This window comes from Python bivittatus, unplaced genomic scaffold (genome assembly GCF_059951505.1).
Source record: "Python bivittatus isolate LINGU-HERP-01145 unplaced genomic scaffold, Pbiv_v1 ctg000350_np1212, whole genome shotgun sequence".
NCBI classification, from domain to species: Eukaryota; Metazoa; Chordata; class Lepidosauria; order Squamata; family Pythonidae; genus Python; species Python bivittatus.
The window spans coordinates 33,567,428-33,587,493 of record NW_028277074.1 but is presented as its reverse complement, the minus strand read 5'-3'; the positions used below and the strand labels follow the sequence as shown (position 1 = coordinate 33,587,493).

The 20,066-nt window shown below is 36.9% G+C and overlaps 1 protein-coding gene across 3 annotated transcripts in view; it reads left to right on the top strand.

Annotated features, from left to right (window-relative positions):
- REPS2 (RALBP1 associated Eps domain containing 2) overlaps window positions 1-20,066 on the top strand; it is an 85,014-nt gene that overhangs the window by 28,679 nt on the left and 36,269 nt on the right. For 2 of the 3 annotated variants that reach the window (XM_088144893.1, XM_088144895.1), the window contains 8 exons: window positions 757-895; window positions 5,259-5,322; window positions 6,111-6,253; window positions 8,360-8,451; window positions 9,234-9,305; window positions 10,530-10,596; window positions 14,467-14,541; window positions 18,951-18,993. In XM_088144893.1, the coding sequence (XP_088001019.1) occupies window positions 757-895; window positions 5,259-5,322; window positions 6,111-6,253; window positions 8,360-8,451; window positions 9,234-9,305; window positions 10,530-10,596; window positions 14,467-14,541; window positions 18,951-18,993 (695 nt within the window). The remainder of the gene's footprint in view (window positions 1-756; window positions 896-5,258; window positions 5,323-6,110; window positions 6,254-8,359; window positions 8,452-9,233; window positions 9,306-10,529; window positions 10,597-14,466; window positions 14,542-18,950; window positions 18,994-20,066) is intronic. The other variant, XM_088144894.1, reaches the window with a different exon arrangement.

The following is a 20,066-nucleotide window of genomic DNA, read 5'->3' as shown; positions in this document are numbered from 1 at the left end:
TTAGACGGAAAGGACACAAGTGTTAACACTAATCTATGTAGGTTTTTGTGGCTGCACATCTAACGTTATTCTTCACTGTTATAGGTTATTTTAGTTGAAGCTGCATTTAGCTGGAGGTGTATCCAGAGTCTGTTGGAGTTGGGTGGCTGATAAATTCAAATAAATGAATAAATAAAATAGGTTTTTTTTTAATCACTTCTCGTTACTCCCCTTTCTCATGTCTTCTCTTCTTAGGTATTCTAATGTTCGTGTACTGATAGAACTAGAGTTTAATGGGCATCTAAAAGCAACCTCTATTTGTGAATTATTTATTTCTGGTGTGCTTGCTTAGGGAATGCTACATGCTAGAGTTTTTGGGCGGGATTTGATCTTTCCCCATCCTATTGTTGAGAATGAGTCCAACCATTTATCTGTAATACATTTGGAACAGGTCTTATTTTCCTTGTTTGGAAATGTGAAGATTGTTAGCCATTTATTTAAGAAGTTTTCTTTTTTACCTTATAGGTAGATTTCATTTCCTTAGTTTGTAAACCATTTCACTGGAAAGGTTTACACTTGTTAAATATCCATGGCACTCATTTTTGACAATGGATATGTATGGCTTCTGGAGAACATGTTTTGTAAATTCAACAGAAGTATTAACTCTATTTTTAAAAGAATGGCAGAGTAGGAACAGAGTACAGTTAATGCTTTGAAACATCAGGACGCTCAGCATTTTTGTTATCCTTCCAAATAAAACATTTTTCTTTTTTGAAGTCTCTCTCAATAGAAAGAGAACTGCAGGAGAGCAGTAGTAATTACCCAGATGACCTCTGGAGAGTTACTGAGGAACAACGAGAATATTACATCAATCAGTTCAAGTCTTTACAGCCTGATCTCAACTCTTTCATTTCAGGTAATATCCTTTGTGTACACAGAAAGGAATACTAGACTGAGAAGCCTGGACGAGTACAGCAAAATTCATATAGATAAAGTGCAAAATGTGTAGCTGTGTGTGTGTGTGTGTGTGTGTGTGTGTTGATAGGGGTGGTGATGGGCTATACACAACAAATAGGACATGGCTCCCTGATATGTAATAAACAAACATACAAATATTGGTAAATATATTATTTACATGAAATTAAATGTAATTTACTACAATAATTGGAGTTATATATTGTCCTATCAAAGAGTTTTTTTTAACACCAATGTAATATTTGAGCACAAAGAAATTAGAATTTCCCCTGTTTATGCTTTACGCAGGTAATAAAGATCATATTCTGCCAAAGAAGTACGTAAATTATGACGCCATAGATTATTACAAAAAAAAAATTGATTTGCAATTGCCGATAAACCAAGCAAACATACATAGAATATGTATAGAACAGTGACTCAGAATAAAGCCACTATTTTGTTAGCTTTAGTTTTAATCTTATCATTGCATTGCTTTTATTGTTGATTTTGATCTAACTTTGAATGATAAGTAGGCAAAGAGAAATGGGTGAGCCACAGAATTATGGTGGTGATGGGCATGGGGAGATATGGCCTTGCTCAAGTCTGGAGAAGTTGCCTTGGTGGAGTCTACCGTCCTCAAAAAGCTATCGCTGGACCCTTCGATACTAGACAATTTTCATCCAGTATCTAACCTCCCCTTTCTGGGGAAGATGATTGAGAAGATGGTTGCACAACAGCTTCAGAGTTCCTTGAATGAAGTGGATTATCTGGATCCTTTTCAATCAGGATTCAGACCTGGGACGGAAACAGCATTCATTGCACTTTTGGATGATCTCTGGTGTGGGCGGAATGGTGGCAGTGCATCCATCCTTACTTGGTGGCTTTCAATACCATCGACCATGGTATCCTTCTGGATAGACTCAGAGGACTGGGGTGGGCAGCATGGTGTTGTGCTGGTTCATCTTTCTCCAGAGTCTGTTCCAGTTGGTGGTCATCGGGGAGGAGAGATCCTGCCCTCGGCCTCTACTGTGTGGGGTGCCACAGGGGTTGGTGCTGTCTCCTCTCCTATTCAACATCTACATGAGACTGCTGGATGAGCTCATCTGTCACCATAGGATGAGGTATCATCAGTATGCTGATGACACCCAATTGTACATCTCCAGTCCTGATGAGTTAAGTGATGCTGTGGATGTCTTATCCTGGTGTCTGGAGGCTGTGAGCATCTGGATGGGGAACAACAAGCTTCAGTGAACCGTGGCAAGACTGAGTGGCTTTGGGTTTTGAGGCCCTCCCATTCTAGAACTATACCATCTTTGGTGCTGGATAGGGTTGCACTGCCCCAAACAGACCCAGTGTGCAATCTGGGGGCTTCCTGGACTTGTGACTTGTGGCTAAATGGCAATTGTGGCTAAGAGGGCCTTTGCACAACTTCATATTGTGCACGATTTGCACCCATTTTTAGATCGAGGGGCCCTACTCAGAGTAACTCATATCCTGGTCACCTCCCAGTTAGACTACTGCAATGTGCTCTACATGGGGCTGCCCTTGAAGAGTATCTGGAAATTTCAGCTGGTGCAAAATGCAGTAGCGCGAGCAGTTATGTGTGTTTCTGGTAGAACATACATTATGCCTCTGCTTCGCAAGCTGCATTGGTTACCAGTTTGTTTCCCAGTCCAATTCGAGGTCCTGGTGTTGACCTTTAGAGCCCTTCATGGCATGGGACTGGGCTATTTGAGGGACTGCCTCTCCACAATTTCATCTGCCTGTCCCACCAGATCCAGCAGAGTTATGAATTCTGTTGTCTAGGGAGCTACATTTGGCAGGCCCTAGGTGGTGGGCCTTTTCTGCTGTTGCACTCGTGTTGTAGGATCTTCAACATTCTGAGGTGAGGTTGGCCTCATCACTTCTGAGCTTCCGAAGATCCCTCAAGACCTGGTTATGTCAGCAGGTCTGGAGACCTCAGTGGCCCCATTATTATTAACATCTCCCCATCTATTATTTATTTTTTTATAAAGATGGGCATCTTTATAAATTAGACAAATAAATAAATACATAGGTGATTTTGGAATAAATCCTGTATTACTTTTAAATGTATAATATTCAATAAAACATATGGGGTGTGATATAAACAAAATTAAATACTTTCAGGTCCTATTTACTTAAATTGGAATGCTGGTGAATATTTAAATATTCATAACTTTAAATATATAAAGTTATGGATTTATTTTACTATTTTGCATTTTTTGTAATATTTTTTCTCATAAATCATAGTTTATAAATAACAATATTAACACATCACAGCACGTTTGTTCTCCCTTCAGAGGTACAAGTCTAATAATAATAATAATATAATAATAATTTATGATAGGAAAACATGAATAAAATAGTAATGCATTTCCAAGCTATTTAAGCTATTGCTGCTTAATGAGAAAAATAACCTTCTTTTAAAAAATGAAGTACTGGTGGACTTAGCTTCCTCCAAAACAGAATTGAAAAACATAATTCGATACTAGTACTGAAACTGTAATTTCCCAATATTAATTATGGCAAACTGTAGTTGAATGAAATCAGGAAAAGGCTTTTAATGTCAAGGTAGAAGGAAAGGGAGCAGCATGCTTCAGTTTTTATTAGTCCTATTAATATGATGTGTATACCTAATCAACTTAGGAATCGATCTTCTACACTGTTGACAGTATTTAGACTTTGGTCCTGTGAAGTAATATGCATCTTGCTGCAGTCCTATTGCTGAGTTTAAACAAACAGATATCCTTGGTTATTTAAATTGGCTCTATAAAATAAAAAACTGTATATGAAAACTGTTTCATTGAAATCTCAGTTTCATCTGGTAGCTCATAAAAAAAGTTATGCATTTTAAATTAAAATCTGTCTGCTTTAGGCTTTATTATTGCTGTCTACCTCTTATTGGAATTTAAGTATTCTGATAAAAGTGAATTTTCATTTCCTTTGTAGGATTTTACTTTTGATTAAGATCAGAAAGTATGTATTGAAAATAATTGTTAAGCATTTGCTTCCACACATGCACATGGAAATTAAAAAAAAAAAATCCCAGATGTCAAGGGCAATCCACATTCATATTGTTTCCAAGAAAACTTTATGAAATATGTCTGTGAGTTCATCATGGAGATGGCTTTGTTTTTTTGGATACACATAGGAATATAGGCACCCACAATTGGCATTTATTCAAATGCAAGGCATTCAGATATATTAAACAAGTCTTTTGAGTAGGTCAGAGGTTTATGTTTATAAATAAATAGATTCAGGGCCAAAGAAATCGGTGGGATTTTCAAGTAGAAACAATATGCCCAGTCCTCTTGGCTGAAATGGAATTGCTCAAGGTATCCGGTCCATGTAAGGTCCAGTCAGTGAGGGGCAGGAGAAGGTCCATTTTTGTGATGGCAAAACCCCTATGGAACAGCCTTCCTCCTGAAATCAGACTGGAACAGCCACCGTGGCAACATTTCAGAAGGTGGTTAAAACAGAGCTGTTCCATAGGGCCTTTGAAGGTTGATGTCATTTCATACCATATGATGTATTGATACTTCAGTATATGTTTTTATTGAAGTTTTATTATATTTCAAATTGTACTCTTTTTGTAGGTTTTATTATTGATCATTATTTAATTTTTGTTATTGCATTATTAACTTTATTGTTTTAAATAATTTTTCAGACTTTGGGGGACACTTATAGTATGGATATATGGTATGTACATACATACATACATACAGTATATTCTTTCCCTATAGGGTGTGTGTGTGTGTGTGTGTGTGTGTGTGTGCGCGCGTGCATGCACACAGAGACAGCAGCAAAGGCTCAGTACAAATTTCCAGGTAGTATTTAACTATAGTTTGAAAATATACAGAATATAATTTCAAATTCTATTTTGCTTAAGATCCTTCAACAAATGAGGTATTTAGTGTTAGCATTTAGTGAAGCAATGAGCATGAAACTGAGCAAACTCAGGGAGGCAGTGAAGGACAGGAAGGCCTGGCGCAATATGGTTCATGGGGTCATGAAGAGTTGGACATGACTTAACGACTGAACAACAACAAAAATGACAACAGATTAAGACTGTCCTTCAGAAGCCTCAAAATATTTTTCTGAACAATAAAATATTGATGATCGCAAGAAATTATAATAATTGCTATTCAAGTTAATAACAAAAACAGTGTACTAGGCTAATATAAACAGCAGACAATAACCTGTAAACCAATTCATTTTTTAAAAAATAGTATCAGAAGTATCCCAGTAGAAAATTTGTTGCTGAGTTATTTATTTTACTGCTTTTTGGCCATAATTTTTAACAGGTTCTGTGGCTAAGAATTTCTTCACAAAGTCTAAACTGCCCATCCCTGAGCTTTCACACATATGGTAAGTACTATTTTGTAATTCAGAATATTGTTTTATCTTTCTGTGTGTGTCTTTTTCTATGTATGTATGTAAAACCAGTGCAACAGAAAAAATCTTCAGTAATTGCTCGCATTGAGGTCCAAGCAAAGCAGAGAGCGCATTAATATTTATTTTATGCTTTTATCTTTTCGGCGGCCTAACAAAATTTGAATAGCACTGTAGTCTAAAAATGTTCTAAAGAATATTTTAATGAGCCTAAGAGTATAATACATTAAACCAAGTTCAAATAAATGTACATCCGGAATAGTTAACATCATAAGCTTCACTTCTAATTGTGCTTGTTATATGAAAACTAATTAGTATCGAACATACAATCCATATTAATGCATAACATATAAGTACCAAATTGCATAATTTGTGATCACTTAAATAGAAATCATATCCTGATTCTTTAAAACAGTAGTAGTTTAGCTCGTATTGGAATTACCCATTTCAACTTTTTTTGGATCTTACAACATTTCTAAACTTGCCTTGTTGTACAAATAAGCATCGCAATGTAAATTACTTAAACTGCTATTACATAATGTAATTTTTAAAAACTACAATAGTTTAATTGTAATTTTATTACCGTTTATTTTTATTATAAATTACAATTGTCATTTATAATTGTAATTGTAATAAAACATTATTTTTGTTAAAATTATAAATTACGGTAGTCTAAATGTTAAGATCTATATGAGTGAAGTGTGGTGTAGCATCAATTTTTGGTTCTCTGAAATATGGTTGTATAATAACTAACTTATGTGCAGGGAACTTAGTGATGTTGACTGTGATGGAGCACTGACATTAGCAGAGTTCTGTGCTGCCTTTCACCTTGTGGTTGCTCGGAAGAATGGCTACCTGTTGCCAGACACCTTGCCGGAGACGCTCTTGCCTGACTATCTTCATGCAGGTGAAGCTTCAGTGTTTGTATATAAGTTTTCAATTAATTGAAACAGCCTTTTAATTATAGCAATTATAGGAAAGACACTCTGAAACTGTAGGCATTCAGTTTTTTTAAATAATAGTGATAGGGCTAGCTTAACAGAAGGCCGCTAGCCAAAAAGCTTGGCTAACGTGTTGATGATGTCTGTGTTATAAAATCCTTAAAATTATTGGCTTACAACCTGGAAGCTGGAAGGCTTTTTGGCACTACAGCGTTCATCTAGATGCTTCCAATATGATTAATCCATACTGTGCTGATGTTATTTTTAATCTTATATCCATGACCTTGCAATGTACTTTATAGTACATTATGTCTCTGTAGAATAACAACTGCAAACAATTACTGGATTTCTCTTTAAGGTCACAATTATTCCCCCCCAAAAAACCCTATGTGTGTTTTGGCATTATAGCAGCTAATGTAGCTTTAATGGGTCTAATGAGATTACTGCTCTTCTATAAATCTTACTTTCCCAATTGAAAAATAAGTATAGTACCCTTTGGATATTAAAGTACTGGTATGGAAAATATTTTATATGGGGTTTTTTTCTGGCCTTGGTATTGTTCTTATATTTAAAGAGGCACTATCACACAAAGAAAGTTGGGATCCTTATGTGAATGACCCAGTCAGAATTTCTGAGTTTGCTTAGAAAGATTTAGTACCATTTATGCCAGTTTTGAGTGCATGGAAGTGAAATGGTCCTAAACTATATTGCCTATTTTTTAAGAGATACTTTTTAGTTACAACTTTCTGGGAATAATCAGAAACTTCCCATACTTTCATCCCAGAGAAAATACAGTGACTGAATAGCACTATCTTATCTGTCCAAACCAAAAGTACCTTTCTAATACTTTCTCCCTAGTTATTTCATTTTAATTTCCCAGTCTAGCCTATAGCCCTAAGCTTTCCTTGTGGTCTCCCATCTAAGCATTAACCAAGTTCACCATCAGCTTAGTCTTTTTGGGTACATCAAGATCAAAAAGTGCACTTGGGTACACTTATCAAAAAGTGCCTGACCACTCAACCCACTACAGCATAACCAACACAAGCTATGAAAAGGATAACACATCCAATAATCAAAAACATCTCAGAAGCAACCATTACAACCACATGGCATCACCATAGCACACAAACCAGTGAAAGCTCTCCAAAACATCCTAAGTAAATCAAAAGACCCAGTAGCCCAAGGGGGGCGGGGGGACAGGAGTCATCTACAATATACAATGCAAGGACTGTAACAGCCACTATGTAGGACAGACAGGCAGAAGACTAGCAGAGCGCATCCATGAACACCAAGTAGCAGTCAGGAGACAGGATGAAAACTCCTTAATCTCACAACACATGGACAGACTCAACCATAGTTTCAACTGGGAAACTGTAAGCATCCTAGACCAAGCTAAATCCAAAAATATGAGGGAATTCTGGAAGCTTGGCACTCAGACACATCAGCTATCAATAGACACATAGAGATAAACCACATCGACACACCATTCAAAAGAGACAATAAGAAAGCCAAGAAGGAAACAAAAAGACCGGAACACATCCTTTCCACACTCAGATAAGCAGGGATTAACACCAGACAAAGGATCAAGCAGAAAACAATACTCTAATCAAGGAACTACCAAGGAGAAAACCACACCCCCACCAACACTGGCAGGGCAAGCTACTGTATATAAATAGGGAGCAAACTCCTTATTTACTAGCAGTGATAATGTTACCTAGTCAGGTGATGAAACGTCTGCAATCAAACAACCAGGCCCAGAGAGAACCAAGGACTCCATAGTTGAACCCGTAGCTGCATATATTCTCTTGTATTGGTATATCGAGATCAACTAAATGATGCCGCTTACGTGACTAACTTATTCAGTTTTTAAAGTATTTTTAAATATATGGGAACCGTGGTTCAAAAGATGATCACAAAATAAAAAACTCCACTCTTGTACTATGAAGTAGAATAGTGGCCAATTGTTGTCATTAGGTTATACAATGTACTAAAGTAGAAATCAATAAGAAAATAAGTCTAGAAAATCATTATTATAAAGACTGAGGTGCTTAACCATCTTTTTTCCTTTCCAGCTTCCCTTAAGCCTAAAAGTGATCATGTACTGAATTCTTATTCAGAATCATTGTCAGTAAATCAACAGACAAGGGATTTCAGTAGGACTGAGGTATGAACAACTCATGCCTAAAACACTCTTCACTTCATAATTGTCTTTAGTAGGTTATTTTCCTCTCTCTCTGTTGCTTTAGTGCATTTATCTAAGTGGGTTGGTGGCCAATAATAAAGCAACGTTTTCTCTAGCAACTTTTTTGTTTAACCACCAAAACTTAACTGTTTGCATGGGTTGTGAAGGATTGGTTGGACAGCAGCAGTTTAAACCCTTCCAGAGAGCAGTGTGAGTTGTTTAAGCAATGTACCCCTCAGATGGAAGACCATAAACCAGAGAAAGAAGACTAGATTCAATTACCTGAGGTTTAATGCTGATAAGGTGAACACTGTAATCATGGTGCAGCTGCTCGATGCCACAACAGGGTGTAGTTTATTGTGTTTGGGTCCAGCATAGTTAGCCAAAAAAGAAGGTATTATGGAGGTTACCAAAGTGGGAGGAATTATGGGAGAATTCTATTTTATGAAATACTGAATCCTTGACAAGAGAATGAAGCCTTGTATCCAGATATGGAGTCAGCTGTGCATTCTTAAGGATCACCTCTGGCCAGCTCATACCTAATGTTTTCCTTCTTTAATTAAAAACAGCAAGTGTAAATTTTGAAGTCTTTGCATACTTTGTTTGAGTTCTGGGTTCATTGTTAGAAATAGTCAAAATATTATTTAATTCATTCCTGAATTTTTAGAAGTAGAAAGAAACCTTCCTGTACTTTTCTCACCAGAGATTAATATTCATTCTCCCCATCACTCTCTCTTTCTCTCTTATATTTTTAATATAATCAGCTTGAAACTGTATGCGAAGATCCAAATAACTCAGAGCCACTGATTCTGTTTGAGGCAGCTTCTGTTGAACCAGTTGGTGACCATTTATTTTTTAGAATTATTGCTTTGATCAGTGTGTAACAATTTACTTGCATGCCTTTTGTGTCGTTAATAATGTTGTAGCCAGAACCTGGCTCATTTAAACAAAGGTTGAAGATACAACATAAATTTATTAAGCATGCAAACAACTACAGTGTACACCGGCTGTCAGCAAAGCATTGGCAGCTTGCTGAGCAGCCCTGAGCAAAAGCAGAACCACAACTTATGTACCCTTGGCCTACCCCATTGCGAAGGCAAGACAAAGAAAAAGGCAGACACAATGTAAATTGCAGCATAATGTTGGAATGTTTTAGATAAACTCATCTGGATGGCCTTCTCATTATTTATCCCTTCCTACTAGATCAGCATCCTAGCTATACTATCTCTGAGATATGGTCAGTGCATATAAACAATTTGGTTTACTGGGCCACTGGTTCCTGACTGATTCCTCCCCCTGTTGCCACTCAGGGCCAATTCAGCTTGCTGTGAATGTTTTCTTGCAAGGGCACTTTAAGCAGTTCACATGTGTGGGCAGGCATCTTGTACAGTTGTTAGTGAATGCCGCTCACATGTGTATGGGGGGGGTACCTTTTACCACCACAATGAAATTATGCTTCTCTATCTGTACAATCAAAGAAAAAGAATTAGCTTCATGAGAGTATTCCCCAGTAAAGCGTTGCTGAACCATAACTATATAAAATATTGTGGTTTGGTGTTTTGCTGGGATTGTATAAACTAGCTTATCTGAACAGTGTTCATAAAACATCCAAGTTGTGCTCACGTGTCTGTCAAGCGTTAATTTGCCATTGTAATGCAGCACCACTGGCAAACCGCAAGTTGTGATAAAAATAATGTTAACAGAATCGTGCTAGGCTGCAATCCTGAACAAACATATTAGTAAGTTTGTACTATACTTCTGAACAAACTTGCGTAAGATTATACTGCATGTAACACAATTGTGTGATTCTTTTGCTGTACAGATCAAACTACCAGCTTATCTTAGAAAAACTGGTTTAAGTTCAAAACAAAATTATACAAATAATTGAGGCATTTTAATTTATCCTTAGAGGCATTCTCTTCCACATCTCCCCCAGATATTGGCTTCTTTCAGCCTGTAGTTTTTTGAATGACCTGATTTCAACTTAAACTTGTGTCTTCCTTCTTTTCCTTTTTTTTTTTTTAACTTTCACAAATGGGTACCTTTTCGGCTATAAACAGACTTTACTTGATGAGAAACCTGGTAAAGCTGCACTGATTCAGGATACAGTTACTGATGATAAACAAGGTACAGTTCTAAATCGTGGTCTCTTGATTAGTTTAAAGCAGTTATATGTGTTTTATACAATTTCTGTTGGATAGAAAACATCCACAGTAGTGTTCCTTCATGAGTAAGGGTCTAATGCTGTTCTAAAGGAGTGGCAAAGCTGTGTCCAAACTAGCTGGCTGACAGGTCACAGGCACAAGTGGAGGGGACAGGGAGGGAGGTCTCCTGATGTTCCTGTTCAGGACACCTGTGAGAACTTGTGAGGCATTTGAGAAAGAAATGGGAGGAGCTCTAGACATAAGCAATCAACAGATGGCAGAGTTAATAAATAAACAAACAAATTCCCTGATTTTATCCTTTATTTTGCTCCACATCACAGAGTTTTAATGCATCTTAAAGAATGGAAGTTCATGTAAGTGGATTACTCTTCTCTTCCTAGCCTCTCTTGTATCATCTGGACCCCAACCATCCTTTCATTGTTCAAACTGATGTATGAACTCAGCTCTTGGCACTGTTCTTCTTCAAGCTACTGCTTATGAACAAGGGGATCTTTTACTTTTGCACCTTTTATTCTAAATTGTTTCTACTTGCCAAATGGAACTGTGCTGTTGTTAATGAAGACTGTTTCTTGGAATTAAAAAATGCTTTCCTACACTAGAGGCATTTTTTGGAATGAGTGCCTTATGCACTTTTGCACTGATGATGAGAACCAAAAACAATTCTAGACTATTAAACTCACTCATCATGAAATCAGGTGGACACAGCAGTCACAGGATCCATATGTCTGGGCTTAGATGGAACATGTCTGTTGATGGGTGCTCAATCAGACTGCTAAGCCAGACTGTTACAACCTTGTCTTCTCCTGCAGGGATATGAGGTATGTTGTGTTTGGGTTTTAGTACTGATTTCCCTGAAATGCAAGTTTTCATCACTATCTTGGTGGCAGTGGATCTTTTACCAAGATGGTTCCAGTTCACATCATGGTTCCAGAAAGCTTTATTCCAATTAAGTCAGTTAATTCATTTATTGTATCTTCTTCCAATCACCTGCAAATGGATGGGGAGAGAGAGAAAACTAGCGCAACTCCAGAACAATATTTGTGCTCCTACCTTTTTCTATCAAAAGGAGCACTAACCAGCTTTGTTGCCTTTAGAAAAACTTGCCAGTAATGATTCTCTGCATGTGACAACTGGCATATCTAGGCAGCTTAGAGCTACGTCAGTGTTTGCCTTCAAAGATACCCTCATCTGCTGTTCCGTGAATTTGTGCTTTCTAGGAGGAGTGACAAACAACCCAGTTCCCCCTCAAGGAACAGCTTGATTTCAGTTTCAGTGAAGATTCATCCAATCTTTCATTGTTCTCTGCCCTCCATGCCCTCTATGTCCCATAGACCTCCTTCTCCTTCCTGTTTCAGCTGAGATGACAGGAAGAATTTGCAATGGAATAAAGTTTAGTTTCTCAACATTGAACGGGAAAATTAAAATACTTATTTTATTGGAAAAAGCTACACTGATGCCACACAAAATCTCTTATGGCAATAGGCAGAAAATCTGTAATGCACTTAATGGTGAAAGAACTATTAACAGTGCACCCACCCTTTGAGGTAGCCCAGGTCAAGTAACAGGCAGAGCAGGGATTCCAGGAATACTCTTTACTGTAATAGGATAGAATAACAGAACCTTGAAAGCCTGTCCAAGTTTCTGTCCCATCTTCTACTAAACAAAATTAAGGCAGGATTATTTTGAGTTTCTTTTTTATGCTTCCCTCTACCTCAGGGCCATGTAATCTCTTCTCCAGATTCTTCCTATAACAGTCTCTCATGCCGTCCCCAAGGTCAGCTCTAAATTCCTTTACAAATACACAGTTGATAGAAACAGGTTTTTTTCTTCTCAGTTTAAGTGGACTTTCTGTGCAACACAGGACTAGTGCTTTTTCAAAACAGCATTAAACCTCAGTTGATAAGGAACCTGCATAAGATTTGATATGCGCTTTGGAAAGTGCCAGTGAGTTATTGCACAGACTTGTGCCTCCATGGAAGCCAATTGTCCTCTCTTGTTCAACTGAAAGAAAAAGGGAGGACGGTCCCAGTGATGGGAGAGAAGGAGGCATACCTGAAGCAGTCTAATGATGTCAACAACCATCGGTAAAGCCTGTCATATTGTATCGTGGCAAAAACTCTGCTGGGAGAAAAGGGAAAACACTACTGTAAAACTGGAATACTTGAAGATGACTTTAGGCTAATTCATGTGTCAGATGGCAGGTAATAAAATAAAGGCAACTTCATGAGGACGTGGCATAAAAAGGGGGGTTACCAGGACATGAGGATAAGACTTCTGTGTGTACACCTCATTAATTCCTTTAGGAACAGCGTATTGTTATAAATCTATGAAGTAGCACACGGTAAGGAAGTTGTAACTGAGTCAGAGTCAGTCAGAATAAAGTTGCTATCTTACAGCATGTAACAATATATGAATTGTTCTACTTGGATACCTAAATTGGATATCCACCTAATTATCGTCCCCAGGCATCTCTGGAGTTTCTTCTATGTTATCAAGCAAAATTCACCTCATAAGGGTAATTTAGTGTTGGGAGGTTTATAATTCTAAGGTACTGTAGAACAAACAGCAACAAAATTCAACAATTTGGATATATTTGGAATTACGTTTATACTGTGCAACCTGAAAATTGAATTTCAAATTCTATATAATACTTGATTCTTGCTGAGAAGGTAGATTGTCTACGTAAATTCATGTGGAGTTCAGCAGAAAGTGATCTGGTTGTGTGTGTGTGTGTGTGTGTGTGTGTGTATGTATGTATATATATATATACCTATATATATATATATATATATATATGTCACTATCTACCTACTCACTGTAGGTCACTATCTGCTTACAGATTATCCCACACTGTTGAACTATAGAACTGAGTATTGGGATGCTAACTATGAACCTAGAAGCTAAAAATATCTTGATGCGGTCATACAATTCGTTTAGGTGTCACTCAGCACTATGTGCTCTGTTCAGTCTGTATTGTCAATCTAATTAATAAAATAGTTGAATTTTTAACAAAATCTGTAATGCCTACTGATTTTTTTGTTTGCTTGTTTTATTTATGGTCTACTCAAACACATACAGAGGGCTAATTTGAAAGAAATTTGAGTTACAATTGTGCTAAATAAGTTATGATAGGGTTCAAAAAGTCTCAGTATTAGTTCTGTTTCTTCTTGCACCAAAAATATAAAATATTACATTTTATCAGTTCCAAATTCACTGCTGTCACTGCTGCTGTACAATTTCTCTTTATTGCAGTGAGCTTTCCACTCCTGTTAGAACAAATTATGCATCTACATAATTTAACTTATTTTAATGTCCTTTGAATATTGGAGGGTTTATTTTCCATTGTGTCATTGATGGATAGATATAGTTTCCACTGTGAAAGGAATCTTTTCTGCTGCAAAAGGAATTGGGATCTAATAGAAGCTTCAATCCACAGAAGACACCAGGGTTTTGTTTTTGTTTTTTGTGTTGTTGTTTTTTTGCCAATTGATCATCCTATCGCTGCTCATTCTGTTCTGGAAACTTTCTCAACCTAGGCAACAGATTGTTAGGGAATTGATTGGTGAGAACACTCAATCCTTAGCAGAGCTCTGTTCATGGAACCTAAATTCAGTTGCATTTGTTGGATATTTTACATATATGATACTTTAAGTCTGGTGTTTAAGCTTCATGCATGAACTTTGCAGAATAATTTCTTTGTAAAATTACTCTCTTTATCAAACACTATTTCTTAAAATGATGCAAAATACTGCTAATGGGAATTAATCATAATATTTTAGTTTCAATTAAATAATTAACATCAAATAATAATTCATTATTTCTTTTCAATTAGGTCTGAAAGCAAGTGCTTCTACCCAAGCAGTGCCAAAGGATTTTAAAGTATCTCAACATTTGCCTTTCAAAACAGGTAAGAAAAGTTTCTTGCATAAAAACAAATATAGTCAATGGAGAATTTCTAAATGTCTAATATTATGAGAAGAGAAAGTCTTCCCTTTATCTAATTTCCCATACCAGACATAAATATTGAAATCTGTACAGGTCTTTCCTTACTCGTTTTTTTCTAATATGAATAGCGTCAAATTTGAATAGATGGTCCTCTTGCAAGAGTTGGCTCCTTAAATACCAATGGCATCATATAAAAGACATGGTTTTGAGTAAAAATCAGGTTAAAGTACAATGCAGCAGTCCAAAAACCAGCAGGATCCAAACAAAACATGTATAGCATAGGAGACCACTTAACAAGTAAAATTGAGTTACATAAGCTAGACTGCAAAACACTGGGATCTGAAAAGCATGTGTTGGTCCAGCAGCTGTAGAGCCTCAACTAATGACTTTAGTCTGGTTTCCAAGTGCCATCAAGATCTTGCTCTGAGTAAATAGTTCAGTTCTCAAGGAACCCTATACTTTCTTTTGAAAGTCCATTAGTTCCCAAGAATTGTCATTTTGTAAGGAGTTTCATTAAGTTGGGCTTTTATACAGAATCTTGTTCACTGGATGGCAATCAGCTTGTGGTTTCTGTCATTGATTCCATTGCAGGACTGTAAAATGTTCTAGCATCTATCTTAAGAGTCATTAAGAGACTGTCACAGGAAAACCTTAGATGCAGGTTCCTCCAAGGGACAGACCTGATGCTGTCTTTCCTGAATGCTGAAGTGTATTACTGTCAGTACTAGAATGAAGGGGATCAATCTCTTCCTATTCCAAGAATCAATCATTCATATCTATATCTGCCAATGTGGTGCAGTGGTGAGGGTTGTGGGCTAGAAACACAGAGACCCAGGTAACACCTCCGTTAGCCAAAGAAGCCAGGGCAGGGGTAAGTGGGTGGGGTGATTTTGGGCCAGCCACCCTTTCTCAGTCCTAGACTGGGAAGTACAAAAACCAGTCTCCAGCATGGTAGATTACATGCCATAACCTCCCATAAAGTCTCCTTCATCCTGCAATGGATTTAGACCGGTTATATATCCAGTTAAAATTAAGCACAATAAAAACTTTATCAAAATATAGCAAGCAATGTAATACATTTTTTCTTGATGGCCATTTGAGTTCATTCCCTCATTTCTATTCTGTTTATTTTGCAGATGTTCTATATCTTATTAGTTACTATTTTACTTCAAATAAGTTTGATCATAATTCAGGTCCTTACATTTTTAAATTATATTTTCATCAAATCCAGATAACATTTAAAGCTTGAACATAGTCACTATCAACAAATGGCAATCTGGGTATTTCCTGGGACTTTGCATAGTAATCGCAACTACTTATGACTAGGACCTCTTGCTGATGGGGTCTTGATAGGGAGTCACTGCAGCCCCACTGATAATTTCTCCACAGTTTCAGGATTCCAGGAATGCTTGACATTTGCTGGGGTGTGACTAAATGCTCTTTGTTTTTGAGAGAGTCAGAGAAAATTGCATTATAGCTTAGTCAAATAAGAGCTCACAGGCTAACTGATTTATTATGGCATGGTTAGTTGTAGGTAAATGCCATCTTCATCACATGCATAACATGGAGATGGCTAACACTAATAGCAAATGTTCGGTTGATCCCAAAAGACAATAAATTGCCAAATATTACATTTATTGTTTTAAAATGAATTGCATATTGAGGGATTATTGCTGTAATATTCTGCTTCTGTGGGCCTCTGGTGCAAAAATAGGCTTTTTAAAGTAGCAATTCAATGCAGCCTCAACAGACTGGCTAGCAGCAGAAAGGTGGCATTACTAATAATAGTAAGGAAATGCAGGCAACAGGGAAAAGGAAAAGCAGACAAATGGTCCAACCCTCAAAGACCCTCTTCCTTCCCTTCTCTTGACCTCCCTCCATGTGCTTTTTTGTTTTTAAAGTGAGAAATTATTCAACCATCAAGAGTGCTTCTCTTCAGCAGTGCCACTGTCTCAAAGCCAAAGCGAGGGAGAAGAAAAGTCTCTTTTAACAAGAATAAGACTGAGAGCTCTTCCTCATGGCTGTATGAATGTGCTTTTCTCTAATCTCTTGGAAGAAAAGCAGGCTGCATAAATTGCAGTGCCCTGACAGCCAAGCTCTATTCTGCCTCATTGACAGGCCCAGTGAATGCTGCTGCCATGAGGTTTAATGGAGAACAAAGTAAGGAAAATGAAGGGTGGATTCTCCAGATTTGTTTCCTCTCCCACAGAATATCACCTGCTGGCAGGAAACCCAACCAACAGTCACTCTCCTCAAATTCATGAGGAGACATGAAGTCCTTCAAAAGGCTAGACCCATTGTTTCAATTGTCTGTCAAAACAGCTGATCCACTGGGTGAAAAGGGACTACATGATAAAGCAGGATTTTCCTACTTTACCAGGCAGCCTCCCTCAGATCAGCTATAGATCAAAGGCCTGGAAAGCCAAAACAGCCTTGACCCATTTGAAACCATTTTCTTTCAAAAATAAACTTATTAGTAAAGATATTTATTTCTCTCACACACACAATCTTATGGAGCTGGCTGGTGAATTTCTCGACTTTCCTGAAACAAAAAGAAATGGAGGAGAGAGTCGGGAACCAGAGAGAAAGAAGTATGCCAGCAGCAACTTAGATACCTAGCAGAAGCTGGGCAAATCCTGTCCCTTGATTGTGTTATCCCTGGCGCTGTTGATTATGTGGAGTCCTTGGTGCTCTCTGAGCTTGGTTGTTTGCTTGCAGACATTTCATTACTTGACTAGGTAACATCATCAGTGCTAGTGAGTGTGGAGTTTGCTTCCTGTTTATATACTGTAGCTTGTCCTGCCAGTGATGGTGGGGTGTGGTTTTCTCCTTGGTAGCTCCTTGATTAGGTTTCTGTTTGATTGTTAGTCTGGTGTTAATCCCTGTTTATCTGGATGTAAGATGCTGGAGAGGATGTGTTCTGGTCTTTTTGTTTCCTTCTTAGCTTTTTTATTGTCTCTTTTAAATGGTGTGTAAATGTGATTTATCTCTATGTGTCTGTTGATGGCTGATTTGTCTGAATGCCAAGCTTCCAGGAATTTCCTAGCATTTTTAGATTTAGGTTGGCCTAGAATGCTGACAGTTTCCTAGTTAAAACTATGGTTGAGTCTGTCCATGTCTTGTGAGATTAAGGAGTTTTCATTGTGTCTTCTGATTGCTAGTTGGTGTTCATGGAAACAAAAAGAACAGAACACATCCTCTCTGGCAGCCTACACCCAGATAAGCAGGGATAACTAGACAAACAATGAAGCAGAAAACAATACCCTAATCAGGGAACTTCCAACGAGAAAACCACATCCCCTCCAACACTGGCTGGGCAAGCTACCATATATAAACAGGGAGAAAAGCCCACGGTCACTCGCATTGATGATGTTATCTAGTTGGGTAATGAAATGTCTGCAAGCAAACAACCAAGCTCAGAGAGCACCAAGGACTCCACAGTTCAACCCTGAGCTACAGATCCTCTCTTCTATTGAAACTGTTGATTACGTGTTGTAGATTGTGTGTCCATGGCAAGACTTGTGCTAGGAGAAAAGAAAAAACACTATTTTTAAAATGGAGCAGCTAAAGACAAATTTAAGTTCCTTTAGTGGTGGGCTGGGGATAAGATGAAGGCAGTGTGATGGGGACATCTCTTTTAAATGGTAAAACATCTTTGTGCCATAGTTAAAGAGGCATGAGGATTAGCCCTAAGACAAGCTTGTAAAAATTATACCATATCAGTGTACTGGCAGTGATCCAGTGCAAACATAATTAATTCAGTCCAATTAATCATGGTTTACTAGAATAGAAATAAGTAATTTCCCTCACCCTCTTGTTCCCTTTTTTGCCTGACTTTCTTGAATGAGTGTCCTGTGGCTAATGATTTTTTTCAAATGAGGATTCCAAAATTCAGTAGAACTATTACCTATCAAAGCCTTATAGATATGGTGTTAACAGCCTGCTAGCAGTTAAGGTGTTAAAGAACCTTTTTTTCAAGGAAGGAAAAAAAAAAAAGAATATTGTCACAGAATTCTGTTTATTTGCTCAAGATTGGAAACTTACAAAAATGCTATTCCAAAACTCAGCATCATTAAGTTTTAATTGTAGACCATTACATTAAAATTTAATTTAAATTTGACCTTACTCAATTTCTATGGTGGTTTCACAGAGAATAAAGGCAAAAAAGTGTTTAATAGAAACTATAGTACTGGAAGCCTGTTTTCTGAAGAATAGGTTTATCTTGAAAATGATTATTTTTTTACCTAAATGTATTTGAGCATCTATTAGCTCTGTTTCCATGTTTACAGTGAGTTACAGTGATGCATCAGTGGATATTATGAACAGTTTTATTTCCTGACAGTGTTCTTAACTATTTATCTTATGTTATAGTTGCTCAAGAATCAAACACACTCAGAACGAGACCAAGGTCCAAGTAAGTAAGCAGGAATAAAGAAATCAGTATATATAGCTGCTTTTGCAGCAAATTGCAAGTATAAACTAGACAAAAAATTTAGCTATTACAGTAATTCAGATAACACTTTTGAAGTGGACTTTCAAATACTACAGTGAACTTGTCATACAGGTGCTAATTTGTTTCTGAATGCCTCTTGACTGACATGTTAACTCCTGTACAGAGTATCTGTGATGTAAAAACGCTTCGCATAACCTTTTTTAAATAGAATTCCCGCTTCAAAAATAAGCATTCCTAAAAGCATTCCATTGAGTAAACAGCACTTTTCTTTTATTTCTGAAGTTTTAATTGCCTAAAGTTTTGTGATATAGTCTATTAGAGAATTGTACTTTCCATTATTATTATGTTTTTGTAAAATGTATGCATTTTTTATTCTACTTATGATAATGAAAATACCTCACAGTAAATTTATGAATAAAATAATAAAAACAGAATATGGAGGTAAATACTTTTCTAAATATATACTGTTGGAAATTCCTTGTAATCATTATATGTATACTCTCCAAAAATGAAGAAGGTCACATCTAAGTTTTACCTTCAATAAATGTCATAGCTAACTTAATTTTGTGGTTATATTGATCTTGTAATCAACTGAAAATATTATAAGGAAGTTAAATTGTATAAGCAAGATTGGTAACTGTCATTCAGAACATATTTTTTATTAATCTTCCTATAATACTAAGTTTAAATAGAGAAAGAAATAAGAATGAAGCAAAAGAATGGTGTTCTTTTTTGGGGCAATGTCTTTTATTGTTTCCTTTTCAGCTCAGTACTAAATGACAGCCTATGCAGTTTTACCCAGATGGTTGTAATAACCGTCAGAATATGCTGTAGATATATTAGTGGATTAATCTTTGTTCCTTCTAGCATATTTTACAAAATTAAATCCCTGTGTAAGAATAGGTCCACTATATATTTTCTCTTCAACATGTGTGGTCCAAGGTATTTGAAATATGCACGTTACCAAGGTATTTTCAAATGCCAATAGTTGCCAGGAGTCAAGAATGATTTGAAGGCAACAAAGCAAAACAAAA